Source organism: Callithrix jacchus, chromosome 1 (assembly GCF_049354715.1).
Source record: "Callithrix jacchus isolate 240 chromosome 1, calJac240_pri, whole genome shotgun sequence".
Lineage (NCBI taxonomy): Eukaryota > Metazoa > Chordata > Mammalia > Primates > Cebidae > Callithrix > Callithrix jacchus.
Genome location: NC_133502.1, coordinates 169,499,481 through 169,513,969, shown reverse-complemented (window position 1 = coordinate 169,513,969; position 14,489 = coordinate 169,499,481). Strand labels below are relative to the sequence as shown.

Below are 14,489 nucleotides of genomic sequence, written 5' to 3'. Positions count from 1 at the left end.
TTAACAATAATATACAGTCAACCCTCCATATCTGTGAGTTCTGCATCTGTGAATTCAATCAATCACAGATTAAAAATTCTTTTTTTGAAAGGATGGCTGCATCTGTATTGAACATGTACAGATATTTTTTCTTAATTATTATTCCCTAAACAACATAATATGATTTAGGTATTATAAGTAATCTAGCAATGATTTTAAAGGATACTAGAGGATGTACATAGGTTACTTGCAAATACTATACCATTTTACATAAAGAACTTGCACATCCGTGGATTTTGGTATCCATGGGGGTGTCCTGGAACCAATCCCCCACAGAAACAGAGGAATGATTACATACAGTGATATTCCTTTTTTTAAGAACAAAAATGGGCCAGGTGCGGTGGCTCAAGCCTGTAATCCCAGCACTTTGGGAGGCCGAGGTGGGTGGATCACGAGGTCAAGAGATCAAGACCATCCTGGTCAACATGGTGAAACCCCATCTCTACTAAAAAATACAAAAAATTAGCTGGGCATGGTGGCGTGTGCCTGTAATCTCAGCTACTCAGGAGGCTGAGGCAGGAGAATTGCCTGAACCCAGGAGGCGGAGATTGCGGCCGAGATCGTGCCATTGCACTCCAGCCTGGGTAACAAGAGCGAAACTCCGTCTCAAAAAAAAAAAAAAAGAACAAAAATATTCAAAGGTATAATGTGCTTAATTACATATACATTGTGTAATTACATGTATACTGTATAAGAAGCATAGAAAACAAAAATTAGCATCTGGGGAATGGGGTAGGGAAGAGTGGAAGAGTGCACTTTCATTTGCTAAATACTTAGCAAAATAGTTGTGTTGTCGAATTTGGTATAATGAACATACATTAATTTTGTATATAAATGTGTTTTTATCCTATTTTTGTAGAGACAGGGTCTCATTATGTTGCCCAGGCTCATGTTGAATTCCCAACCTCAAGTGATCATCCCACCTCAGCCTCCCAAAATGTTGGGATTAAAGGCATGAGTGATGGTGCCTGGCATAAATGTGTTTCTAAATGGTTAATGATAAAAAATAGCATAATGACACAGAGAAGAGCACAGTCTGACTTCTAATAAAAATAGGTACAGAAAAAAAGCAAAAACTTCTCACAGTTTACAAAACATTTTTTCACAGCACAAACATATCAGTAACATTATAAATAAGCAAAAGAGAAAAGTAGGCAACTACAATTCATAGTTTTAGAATAGTGGAAACTCTTAAGGTCTGACATTTTGCCAAGATTTTCAATGGGCTGACTAACATGCACCAGGGAATCAACATATAGAAATTACAAGTTTTTTTTAATCTCAGTAATAAAACATGGATTTCATGTCCAAAAAGACCTATAATTCACGAAAATTTGGATCATTTTGCCAAATTGCCTTCTGTAAGGCCGGTTGCCTCACCGGGGGTCAAATGGACACATTCCTCTCAGTACCAGAAAACTACGTCATCATTCTGCACACATTACTCAGCACCTGGCCTCTCTCCACATGGGCTCCCCATATCCATTTCCGCATTCCAATCTCAGTCCTGCACTCTCTAGGTACTCGGTCCCACCGAAATTTTTAAAAAGCCGCCAAGACCTGCCCTATGGCAGCTTGCCCCTACGCCCTCAACCAGCCCATTTGCCAGTAGCCCAGCCTAGCTTCCAATGGCAGCTCACCTCGTCGGTGCCCAGTCCCTTCATAACCAATGAGACTACCTCCGCTTTGTTTTCCCCACAGCCAAACTACCTCTACTCCCTATAAAACCCCACGCCCTCAGAAAAGAAGCGCGACTTCTTTGGCCCCTTTTTCGGACCATAGAACCTCGCCTGGGAGCTGAATAAATTGGCATTTAATTTTCTTATGCTGGTCTCCACTTCCTCATTTAACTCGCCAATAAACATTACACCTTCTAAATGTTTTTCCCAATGAACGGCCTCACCTACAATGTTGTTTTTAAAAAATAAAAATGTCTAGGACTACATAATGCAGCCCAAGACAGCATTAGTCTTTTGGGAAGCTATATCATCCAGTACACAGTCAACTACAATTCATAAGCCTTTCGCATATATTTCCGTTACACCACATCTTCCCCATTATATGGTCAGGAAGTTGTATTTTTAGACCGAAAGGCAAAGAATTATCTGTCTTAAGAGAATACAGCCAAAGCAATGTAAAATATGAACTTACCAATTCATTTTTTGTGTTTAAGTCACTCTTGAGTCCCTCACAGTTCTGTTTCTGTAACATGGCCTCCTCTTTCAATGATTTATTCAATTTATCTTGATTTTTGATTTCCTCAAGGAACCTTGTTTGTTTGTTCTTAAGCTCTTCAGTTTCTATCATCTTTTTTTCTAGGTCTCTTTCCAGTCTTTCTACCTCTTCTGCCAATGAAAATTTAATAGTTTATCATTATATTTCCTATTTTTAAAAAGGTAAGAATATGTCTCAAAACAACATCAAAAAAAGTCTAAAAATATTATAAATACAATGTTACTTTTAAAATTAGCCACAATGGTTTTGGAAAAAAGACTATCCTGATCTTGAAATTGATTTATATTAAGAGGCAACAAGGCATCATTTTGATAACATTTTTAAAAGATAATACTTTACTTCCAAGTATTTAATACAATTAGTGTGCTGATAAATGAGTTTTTTTCTAGGTGACCTTTGAAAAACATGCAATATTTTTCTGACATTAGTAATTACATTTAAAAGGATGCTGCAAACATGTTTGCAAAATACTGTATTATCTTAAAATCCTTCAATGGCTTCCTGTTACTCTTAGGATAAGATCCAAAAGGTTTGCGAAAAGCAGATAAAGCTCTTCATAATTTGGACTCAACCTCCCTCTTCTGCCTCTTCTTCAAGCATATTCTACTGCAGCTTTCTTAACGTGATTCCATTTCTTCAGATTTGTGATGCCTCTTCTCACCTATAAGTTTTTATTCACACTCTTTCCCTAGAACTGTCTCCCTCTACCTGCTACTGGGCTATTTTGCATCCTCCAGGTCTTAAGTTTTAAAAAAACATTTTGAGAAGCCTGCCCAGGCCCTAACCTGTCACCAGGTTAGATGCTTCTGAGGGATGCTCCCATGCCACCCTGAAATTCTGCTTGGCCCTTGTCACACAGGGAACTGTAAAATGTGATCAAATAGCTTAGCTGTCTGCCTTCCCCCACTAAAGTGTCACAAAAGCAGAAACTACATCTATCTGGCTCACCTTCAGATCCTTAGAGTCTAGCACATTAAAGGCTCCTAATTAATATCTAAAGTCATGAAGGAACCATGAGTAATCTAACCATTTCCCCCAAAAGTATATCTAGATGACAACTTTCCTTTGCATTATTAATATTTTTAATGATTCCAAAACATAAACTTCAGAATACCAAATATTGAATTGGGGAGATTCCAAACTAATAAAAATTTGCCATGTTTCTCAAGTACTAGATCAAACCATATGAAATTGCCATTTTTGTAGGTCAAAACAGAGTAGCACCAATTTCGAATGAACATAGGCTCATTTTCCAACACTCTAAAATGGCTATTTCATACTTTCCTTTCTTCACAAACTTCCCATACACCTTCTTCTATTTTCTCTCTCATCTGATGATCTCACATTTAATTAAGAAAATGACCCCATCAATAAGAACTCCCTGTTTTACCACCACCACAGCAAAAAAACTACCCATACCTGCACATATCTTAGTTTCTTTCTTTCTTTTCTTTTTTTTCTTTTGGACAGAGTTTCACCCTTGTCGTCCAGGCTGGAATGTAGTAGTGCAATCTTGGTCACTACAACTTCTGCCTCCTGGGTTCAAGTGATTCTCCTGCCTCAGCCTCCCAAGTAGCTGGGATTATGGGCTCGTGCCACCATGTCTGGCTAATTTTTGTATTTTTAATACAGATGGGGTTTCACCATGTTGGCCAGGCTTGTCTCGAACTGCTGACCTCAGGTGATCCACCTGCCTCAGCCTCCCAAAGTGGTAGGATTACAAGAACGAGCCACCATACTAAGCCTCTTTTCTCCTTTCTGATGGAGAAAGTGTCGCTCCTATCAAGTGATGATTTTTCCTTTTTTTCCTCTAATCTCATTCTCTTGTCTTCTCAAGAACCAAAAGAATTGAGCCATGTCTTGTTTCTCCACTCCACTTTTAGTTTTTTGTTTTTTGTTTTTTTTTTTTTTTGAGATGGAATCTTGCTCTGTCACTCATGCTGAAGTGCAGTGGCTTGATCTCAGCTCACTGCAGCCTCTGCCTCCAGGGCTCAAGTGATTCTCCTGCCTCAGCCTCCCGAGTATCTGGGATTACAGGAACCTGCCATCACAACCGGCTAATTTTTGTATTTTTAGTTGAGATGGGGTTTTGTCATGTTAGCCAGGCCGGTCTCAAACTCCTGACCTCAAGTGATCTGCCTGCCTGGACCTCCCAAAGTGCTGGGATTATAGGTGTGAATCACTGCTCCTGCCTCCACTCCACTTTTAAATATTCCGTTCATTTGTTTCTTTGTTTTCTGGCTTTGAAGTTTACTGCATTTGTTGTTTCTGCCCATTTCCTGGTCTGGAAGCCACTGGTGAATTTTTTAACTTTTAATCTTTTTTAAAAAATTATTTATTAAGTACTAGAAGAGATAGATTGTGGGAGGAAATTTCAAATCTCCAGCTAAATGTCTCCCTTCTTTCTATTCACTCTTCAATCCATTATAATCTAGCATCTGTCCCCTCCATTACTTAACTACTCCTGTCAAGACCATTATCACTTGTGGCCAATCTAAAGCACTTCTCTGCTTATCTCCCTTGATATCTCAGCAACATTCAACAGAGTTGATCACTTCCTGTCTTGAAAACTTCTCTGGGTTATTTCCCACTATTTCCTGGTTTTCTCCTACCTTGCTGGCCTCTCTCAGCTTCCTTAGTGGACTGCTTTTCTTCCTCCTCCCAACCACTGCCTGAGTGAGTTGATTTCCATGGAATTTAATGTCATTTTTATACTGATGACTGAGCATAAAATTTGTATCGCTAGTCCAGATCTCTTTAAACTGCAGACTCAAATTTCTGACTCTCTATTTGACACCTCCACTTAGTTGTCTCACAGACATTTCAAACTCATGTCCTAAACAAAACTCTGAATTCTCCATTTTTATAAATGACATCACTCACTCGAGCCAAAAGCCTGGGAATTATCCAATCCATTAGAAAATGCTACTGCTTCTACCTTTAAAACTGATCCATCTATCTTTCATTTCCACATCCACCATGTTAAGTATAGGCCACTAATGTTTCTAGCCTGGATCACTCCTATCCAAGTGTTAACCAGGGCTGACTCTGCTTAGCTTCTATGATCTTGTGAATGCATTCACATGGTATGGCATAGACTCCAGCCTAGATTACTATACTAGCCTCCTAACAGGTCCCTTCGTCTCAATTTTCCCTGCTCCAAATCATTCCCTACCATATATCAAAAATGATGTCCTATTTCTGCTTAAAAATTGTCAATGGCTTTCCACTGCACCTAGAATGAAATCAAAATTCCAAGGCCCTGTACCATCTCACACCTACCTATGTCTCCAAACTTTTTATTGAGCTGTCCTCCAGTCTATGTGATCTTTCACTTCCTTAAATTCACAGGGTCTTTTAAACCTTAAAGAACAAGCTGCTCCCTCCCCTTGAACGTCATTCTTCACTTGGCTAATGCCCTCTTCTCTTTGCTTTCAGGTTAACTGTCACTCCTTCAGAGAGCCATTCCTGTATACCACAAAGAGGGTTCACCTCTGTTACTTTATTTGGGTTTATTTGCTTTTTGTCTGTCTTCTCTGCCAAAACAGAAGCAGCATGGACACCAGCAATATATGTCTTGCTTGCCATTGTATCCTCAGTGCCAAATACAGTGCCTGGCACACAGTACACAATAAATATTTGTTGAATTGATTTATGCTGCCATTTCCCATGTACATTTTAATAGCACCAAAGTTCATAATACATATTTCTAGATAACTTCTGAAAATAAATTCCTTCCACAACCAAATTTATTATTTTTTTGAAATTTAATCTTACCTAAACTGAATCTGTCAAAAGCCTCCTGTCTATCCTGAGTGGTTACTGGCTGACCTTCCAAACTTTCCAGTGAACGGAGGTGGAAAATGGTAAACTGGAGGTAATGTGGAAGGGTCACAATTGGATTTTCAACTAGAATCAGAGAAATCAAATCTTGAAGCGGTTTCAACTTGCTTATATCTTGGAGCTGAAATGATATAACATTAGTATTGGTATAATTTAATTTAAAAATCATAGCATACCTTAAGGAAGTTACAAATCAAGAAAATTTAACATGGCAAGGAACCTATTCATGAAACCAATGACTCAAAAGTAGTGGTTGTCAGGAGAGATACAGAAGAAGAGTGTATGAGTATTTATAGTGTATTTGGATGGTATCAGGCATTTTCTGTACACCATCTCATTTGTGACTCCTCACAACAACCTATCATGTACGTATCACCTTAATTTTACAGATGAAGAAACTCAGGATCAAAGAAGTTAGGTGACTTGGCCAAAGCTCAAAGCCTGTAAGTGAATGAAACAGGATTTGAATTCAAGTTTGTATAACTCTAAACTTTGTCTTTTCATTATACTGATTCAACAAATCAAAAAAATGAATGGCTACAAAAATATTTTTGTAAAGCTTCAGATAACTGAGCTATAATTGATAGTTTATTCAGATAGTTTAATCTCAACCTAAAAAGGTTGAGTAACAGTACTCCAAATAGCTAGTACAAATAAATCGTCTCTCCCAAGTGAATGTGTAGCATTCTTCATAATGCCAATGTCCAATATCAACTGAGTGAGGACATCATACAAAATTAGAAATAAATATTGACTGATTGATTTTCCTATTGCTCAACTGACACTGACTAAGTTGATATGATCTAAGAATTAACTGCTTCAGAAATATATGGCAAATTTTAGATCTATGGCTACCTCTTCCCATCATCCCATAAGCTTCAAGAGCTCCCAGGTGATGCTGTATAACATGGGGCTGGGCTTGGGCTCTGAGGTTCTTGGGCTATCACAGGATAAAATTAGAAAGCACAGGTATTGTTAACAACACAGCATTAAATGAATGTTGCTTATTATTATTGGCCTCCACTGGTGAAGGCTTAAAGAATATACCTTTGGAGTTAGTGTTTTTTTGTTTGTTTAATTTTTTTCTTTTTTAAAGATGGGGTTTCACCATGATGGCCAAGCTGTCTTGAACTCCTGACCTCAGGTGATCCACCCACCTCGGCCTCCCAAAGTGCTAGGATTACAGGTGTGAGCCATCACACCCAGCCTTAAATTTTTTTTAAAGCATTTTCACATTTATCATTTCATCTGAGCCCCCATAATACCTCTGTAAAGGAGGCAGTATGGGGATTATTTTCCCCAGTGAGTTTTAGAGGGATTAAAGAATTCTCCAAGATCATGGAAGCCAATTCTAGGCCCATCTTTGAAGTCACATCTTTCATTTTCTATTCTACAACTGATGTTCTTTAAATTATAGCACCATTTTCCCAATTTTAATATAAATTTAAATAAATTAGCATTTTTAGTAAGCAAATGCTTATTAAATACCTAGCTGTGAATAAATACCATAAGAAAATCATAAACTATACTCCAGAGAAAAATATACATCATCATCCAAATATGTAAATCATGGTAACAAAGTTGCTCGATTATAAAAAGCTGATCAACCTCCTATAACACCTAACTTCATAATCAAAATAAACAGGTAAGTTTGAAATCACAAGTTAAAACCATCAAAAAAAAAAACCCAGAACTTTCTTCTAAGCATTCAGTGATCTGGATTCTGGCACAAAATTGGCTTTGGATAAGGGACTCAACATGTCCTAGACCTTAGTTGTTGTTACTACGTAACTCATGGTATTATAAAATACAAACCGCATAATAAATCCTATAAACCTTGCCTTCTTAGCAAGCATGTTATGAGGCTCACATGAAATGATAAATGTAAAAAAGCTAAGAGGTTAACTCTTAGTTATTATGGAATCCATGCAAAATGAGGACTGCTTGCATTTAATTAATCTAGAAAATCCTGGGCTATGTCTGAATCTGGTGTTTAGTCAAAGGACCAAAAACTTTACAAGAAGAAATCCCATTTTTTAAAAACTTCGATTTTTTTAAATCTCTTATTTTTCAACAAGTCCAAAAATTCCTGCTATTTTGAATAACTTACCGATGATATCTTATTGCCTTTCAAATTGAGGACTCGCAATGATTTTAACTTCTTCCCTAACCATACTGGAATATGCTCAATTTCATTTCCTGCAAGGTTTAGCTTTTGCAGATTACACATATTTTCTATGCCTTCAATTTTGCTGAAAAGCAAAGGATAAAATTAAGTACAATGATAAGAGTCCCTGCATTGTAGTTTTAGAATAAACAGCTTTGGCTCCATGTGAGATTACCTTTCATAATGATAATTTATTAACTATTTTCATAAATGAGAACAAAGAAAAGTGGCTAAAGCCAAATTTACCAGAACAGCTAAACTGCCAACCCTTTATTACTATGCCCAGGAATCCTATCCATCTCACTATCACACTTTGCGACTCTGTAACATAGAAAAGAATGTGTCCATGACAATCTCACTGACTACTGTGAACAGTACTAGCAAACAGCCAGCGGAGAGCTGGAAAACTCAGTAGTACCCTGTACTATCTGCTACATTCCTGCCCAAAAGATGTCTTTAATTATTGCCTTAAGTCATCATAAAAAGATTAGCTATACTAGCAGGATATGGGAGCCCATAGATGATACTGTACTTATGAATATAAGTAATTTAATCAGAACTTTTAAGTAAAGCATTTATCACACATATTGATGAATTGTGACTGATGAAGCTTTTCCCAAGTCACTTCTAATTTATTTGTCAATTTAATTCTTTGGTCAATTTTCTATAATGCACAAATACTTCAAAGCTTCTATCTACACTGGGTAAATATTTCTAAGCTTCTCTATTTCACTTTTATTTTACTGCAATTATTTTTATCAGAATCAACTTTTTATACAAATTTTATATTAAGGGTTTAGTCCATTAATCATTTTTTTCAGTTTAGTTTTGTCATATTAGAACTTTTGCCATTGCTAGTCATTTTCTTGGCCATCATATTTACCAAGTCTAACTTGAGGGGAAAGCAAGCAGATAGTAAGAATTTCAAGATTGATTCTTGTATCATTTTGTCTATAACAAGTTTTCTATATGCAGTTTGAGCCACTGTCAGTTTTAGTATGTTTATTTCTCATAGCAATATTTATTATAAATTGGAAACAAGGTTGAGAGCATACTTCTTGTAGCAATGAGCAAAGAACATCAGAATCAAAACAGGTTAAAACATCTTGAGGGTCAAAATGGCAGGGTTAAAACATTATGCTTCATGTCAGCATTCTTAATGTAATAAGACGGTAAATCATAAACAATATCTGGAAAAAATTCCTGTCAGAAATGAGTAAGATATAATTTGGTGCTCAAAAAAATACATCTCTTTGATAATGCTAGATGTTATTCTGTACTTCAGTAACACTAAAACATAAAGGCAGTTACCTACCATATGTGAAGGGATAGACATTCATTTGATCAATGAATAAAGATGAAAATATCTTCTGTTTCTGTGTCAATGGATTCTTTCAGTAATGTGGATGGCATTAATATACCTCTCTAACAAAGCTACCTGCAATGCTATCTAAAGATTTTGTTATGTCACTCACCTGATTTTGTTATATGATAAGTTGAGTTCACGTAATTTTAACAGCTTGTCCAACTTTTCAATCTTTCCTATTAGATTATAGCTGAGATTCAGTACTTCAAGTTTAATGCATTTTTCCAAATTCTCGATATACTAATTGGAAACAAATCAACAAATACTTTACACAACACAACAGATGCCTTCACATAAAGTATAAGATTTACATATGTGCATCAGGGGCTGTTTGATCAGTCATCAGAAAATAATATACCCTTACTGCTCTCCTGGACAATCCCTGGATGCAGCTCTCCTTGACTAACAGTAATAACTCTACTCAAGCTACCAAACTCTCCCTGCCCTTCAGTGTGCAGCAACACTGCCTACATACTAAGAAACTCAAGACTGTCCAACAAGAATTCCCTCACTATCGTTCCCTCTACCTCAATTTTGCTATACCTCTCCCTCTTGTTCTCTTCCTTTCTTCCAAAAGATGGTGTGATGGTTTTAGTGTCCCCTCCTAAGCTCATGTTGAATTTAATTGCCATTGTGACAGCTTTGAGAGGTGAGAGTTCTGCTCTCAGGAATGAATGAATGCCATTATCTTGGGAGTGGATTAATTATCACAGGAGTTCAGCCTCCTTTTTCTGCATCTCACATGCTCTCTTGCTCTGCCTCACCATGTGATGCCTTCCACGATGTTATGATGCAGCAAGAAGGCCCTGACCAGATGCAGCACCTCAGTCTTGAACTTCCCAGCCTCCAGAACTATGAGCCAAAGAAATCATTATGCTTTATAAATTACCAAGTCTGTGGTAGTCTGTTATAGAAGCAGAAAATGGACTAAGAGAGATAGATTTCTTCTTTTCCAAGTTAAACTAGGTACTTACATTCTTGCAGGATCTTACTCACTTCCTCCCCCAATGCTCTTGCAAATTTGACTTCTTTTTCCCTCCTGGATCTTCCCCTCGAGTTTAAAAGCAGTCAATTTCCAACATATATTCATTACACACTTACTACATATGAGGCATTGCACCAGGTAATGGAAAATGGCCTGAACTAGACAATTTTCCCCTGCTGCCTGGAGCTTACATTCAATATGTTCAGATTTCTTCTATATACATCACTTAGGACTAAACTTGTTTTACTTGAAGTTATCATTTTACCTCCCTTATCTACCACCAATGTTCTCACCAGAATTGTCTACATTTGTTCATTCTGCCTTCCACTAATTCCTATTCTACAGGTTGACTATACCTTAACCAAAATGCTTGGGACTAAAGTGCTTCAGATTTCAGATGTTTTGAAATATTTGCATTATACTTACTGGTTAAGCAATGCAAATCAAAAAGTCCAAAACCCAAAATGCTCAAATGAGCATTTTCTTTGAGCATCAGATCAATGCTCAAAAAGTTTGTATTTTGGAGCACTGGAGATTTTTGGATTTGGGATGCTCAACCTGTATTGGTAAGGCAATACATCTTCTACCACATCAAATGGTTCTCTCCAAAATTATCATTCATTCATCCATTCCACAAATATTTATTGAACGTGGATTATGGGCCTGAAGCTGTTCTAGCTACTGGAAACAAAGTAGTGAATAAAGAAAACAAAGTTCGTGTTCTCAGTCACAGAAACAGACAATAAACAAATATATTAGCAAACAAGATCTTCAGAAAATGAACAGTGCTAACAAGAAAATAAAGACATCTTGTGACAGAATGCAAGGCACCAACAAGGCAGATTTTGTCCAATGTGTTCACTACTATAGCATTACTGCCTAGTGCTAAATAAATACTGTTGACTAAAATAATGAGAGTGTGACTGAAGAGAGGGTGACTAATTGCAATCAGGTGGTAAGAGAAGGCATCAGCCTAGATGACAGAGACCCTAAAAAACCCTTCTCTTTTTCTCCAAAAAAAAGAGAAGACCTCACTAAGATGAGACCTTAACAAGACACCAGCTATGTGAACATCTAGGAGCAGAGAAAAAAATGCAGAGGCCCTTAAAGAATGAACTTCGTGGGCTCAAGAAACAGAAAGATGGACTTTTCAATGGCCAAATCCAAATGACTTACTTTTCTTCCTTTTTTTCATTTTTTGTTGTCTGTTTTGAGATGGGGTCTCATTCTGTTACCCAAGCTAAAGTGCAGTGACATGATCTCAGCTCACTGCAGCTTCAACCTCTCCAGACTCAGGTGTTCCTCCTTCCAGGTAGCTGAGACTAAAGGCATGTGCCACCATACCTGGCTAATTTTTGTATTTCTTGTGGAGATGGAGTTTTGCCATGTTGCCTAGGCTGGTCCTGAATTCCTGATCTCAAACAATCCTCCTGCCTAGGCCTCCCAAAGTGCTGGGATTATGGGTGTAGGCCATCACATCCAGATAAATTTTCTTCCTATTTGACTATTTTATGACATGTTATATCATCCTTTCCCACCTATAGTTCCCCTCCTTTGGCTTCATTTCATCATACTCTTGGATCTTAGTTCCTTCAGACTTTTTCATACGGTTACCCTCTCCATGCATGCTCTCTGATTCTCCCTATTTCTCCTCTTAATTCTGGGCATTTTTCAAGCTAAGCTCTAGATTCCCAGAGATCAGAAACCAAGCTTATTTATATATCTGTGTCTACTCCCACAGTCTAACATAATGCCTAACATGTAACTACAACACAGTAACTATTTACTAATTTGACATTTCATTTTTGCACTTTTTAAAAAAATTCCAGCATGTTTCCTTTTTTTTTTGAGACAGTCTTGCTTTGTCTCCCAAGCTGGAATGCAGTGGCACAATCTTGGCTCACTGCAAACTCCACCTCCCAGGTTCAAGCGATTCTCCTGTCTCAGCCTCCTAAGTAGCTGGGATTATAGACACCCACCACCACACCTCATTAGTTTTTGTATATTTAGTAGAGACATGGTTTCACCATGTTGGTCAGGCTGGTCTGAAAATCCTGACCTCAACTGATCCATCCACCTCTGCCTCCCAAATTGCTTGGATTACAGGTGTGAGTCGCAGCATCCAGCCTCCTTTTTCCTTTTGAATTACACAAGATCTAAGTATATTCTAGTTGATATGGTTTGGCTGTGTCCCCACCCAAATCTTGTCTTGAATTCCCATGTGTTGTGGGAAGAACCCAGTGGGAGGTAACTGAATCACGGGGGCAGATTTTTCCCATGCTGTTCTCATGATAGTAAGTCTCATGAGATCTGATGGTTAGTATAAGGGGGAGTATGGCTTAGCACGATGGCTCATGCCAATAATCCCAGTACTTTGGGAGGCCAAAGCAGGTGGATCACAAGTTCAAGAGTTCGAGACCAGACTAGCTAACATGGTGAAACCCTATCTCTACTAAAAATACAAAAATTATCTGGGCATGGTGGCAGGTGCCTGTAATTCTAGTTACTCAGGAGGCTAAGGCAGGAGAACTGCTTGAACCTGGGAGGCAGAGGCTGTAGTAAGCCAAGATTGTACCCTTGTACTCTAGCCTGGGCGACAGTGCAAGACTCTGTCTCAAACAAACAAAAAAAAATGGAGGGGGAGTTTTCATGCATAAGCTCTCTTTTTGCCTGCTGCCATCCATGTAAGACGTGACTTGCTCTTCCTCGCCTTCCACCATGATTATGAGGCTTCCCCAAACACATGGAACTGTAAGTCCAATTAAACCTCCTTCTTTTGTAAATTGTCCCGTCTTGGGTATGCCTTTATCAGCAGCATGAAATTGAACTAATACAAAGGCCAAATAGTAAATGTGTTTGGCTTTGTAAGTCATATAGTCTTGTGGCAACTACTAAGCTCTGCTACTGTAGTGCAGAAACAACCATAGACAATATGTAAACAAATTAAGAGTGACTGTGCTCCAATAAAAGTGTACTTACAAAAATAGATAGCAGGCCTGATCCAGTATGCAGGCTGTATTTTGCCAACCCCTTCTCTACAGTCAATACTGTATAGAATATTGGGTAATAGAAACTTAAGTTGAAGATGTCATATAATACTTTTGATTTAGAACATTCACTGGAAACAATAAAACGTCTGCCACAAATTAGGTGACATTAGGATTTTTTCCCTGCAGTTTTAAAGCACAGAAAAGTTAAAAACATTATGTATGTTTAGAAATTGTTGGTAACCTGCCTTAAATTTCTTGCCACTGTCTTTAGAAAGTGAAAGGTTCAGAGATTTTATCAAGGCCAAATTGTCTTGCTTAGTAAGTTTTTTAATGAGGGCCTCTGTAATATATCGAACTCCCGCGTGTGAATCAGCTCCTGAAATCATAGAAACAGATCATCATCAGTAGAGGAAAGACATAAATATTACAAAGAACAAGTTGTTTTGATGTTACATAACAAAAACAAAAATTATGCAAATACAAAAAAGCTGGCTATTTCTAATACAATATTTTAATAATATTTTACTTTATAGCATTTTATAATAATAATGATGATGATAATGGTTATACACACTATGAATATTTGCTGTGTGCCAGGCTTTGTGCCAAATAGTTTACATTTTTAAATTTAATTTGTACAACAAACCTTTGAGATAGAAAGTATTAATATCCTCAATTATAAAAAAAAAAAATCATTTGCTCAAGATCCTATAGCTAATTAAGGCACAAAACCAGAACCTGAACCCAGTCAGAGGAACATAAAACTTGTGCTTTTAAGTATATGAAGTTTTTACTAATATTTTCATGTTAGTTTTTAAAAATAAACTGGTGATACTTAGTTGTTTTTTTAAAAATTCCAATCTA

At 37.3% G+C, this 14,489-nt stretch overlaps 1 protein-coding gene across 6 annotated transcripts in view; it reads right to left on the bottom strand.

Moving 5' to 3' along the window:
• Positions 1 to 14,489, bottom strand: part of CNTRL (centriolin) — a 94,972-nt gene that overhangs the window by 65,604 nt on the left and 14,879 nt on the right. For all 6 annotated transcript variants that reach the window (XR_013536267.1, XM_035256055.3, XM_035256069.3 and 3 more), the window contains 5 exons: positions 13,871 to 14,001; positions 9,760 to 9,890; positions 8,228 to 8,369; positions 6,052 to 6,238; positions 2,191 to 2,384 (listed from right to left, as the gene is read on the bottom strand). Coding sequence is in view for 5 of the 6 variants with exons in the window: in XM_035256055.3 (XP_035111946.3) it covers positions 2,191 to 2,384; positions 6,052 to 6,238; positions 8,228 to 8,369; positions 9,760 to 9,890; positions 13,871 to 14,001 (785 nt within the window). In the remaining variant the exon portion in view is untranslated. The remainder of the gene's footprint in view (positions 1 to 2,190; positions 2,385 to 6,051; positions 6,239 to 8,227; positions 8,370 to 9,759; positions 9,891 to 13,870; positions 14,002 to 14,489) is intronic.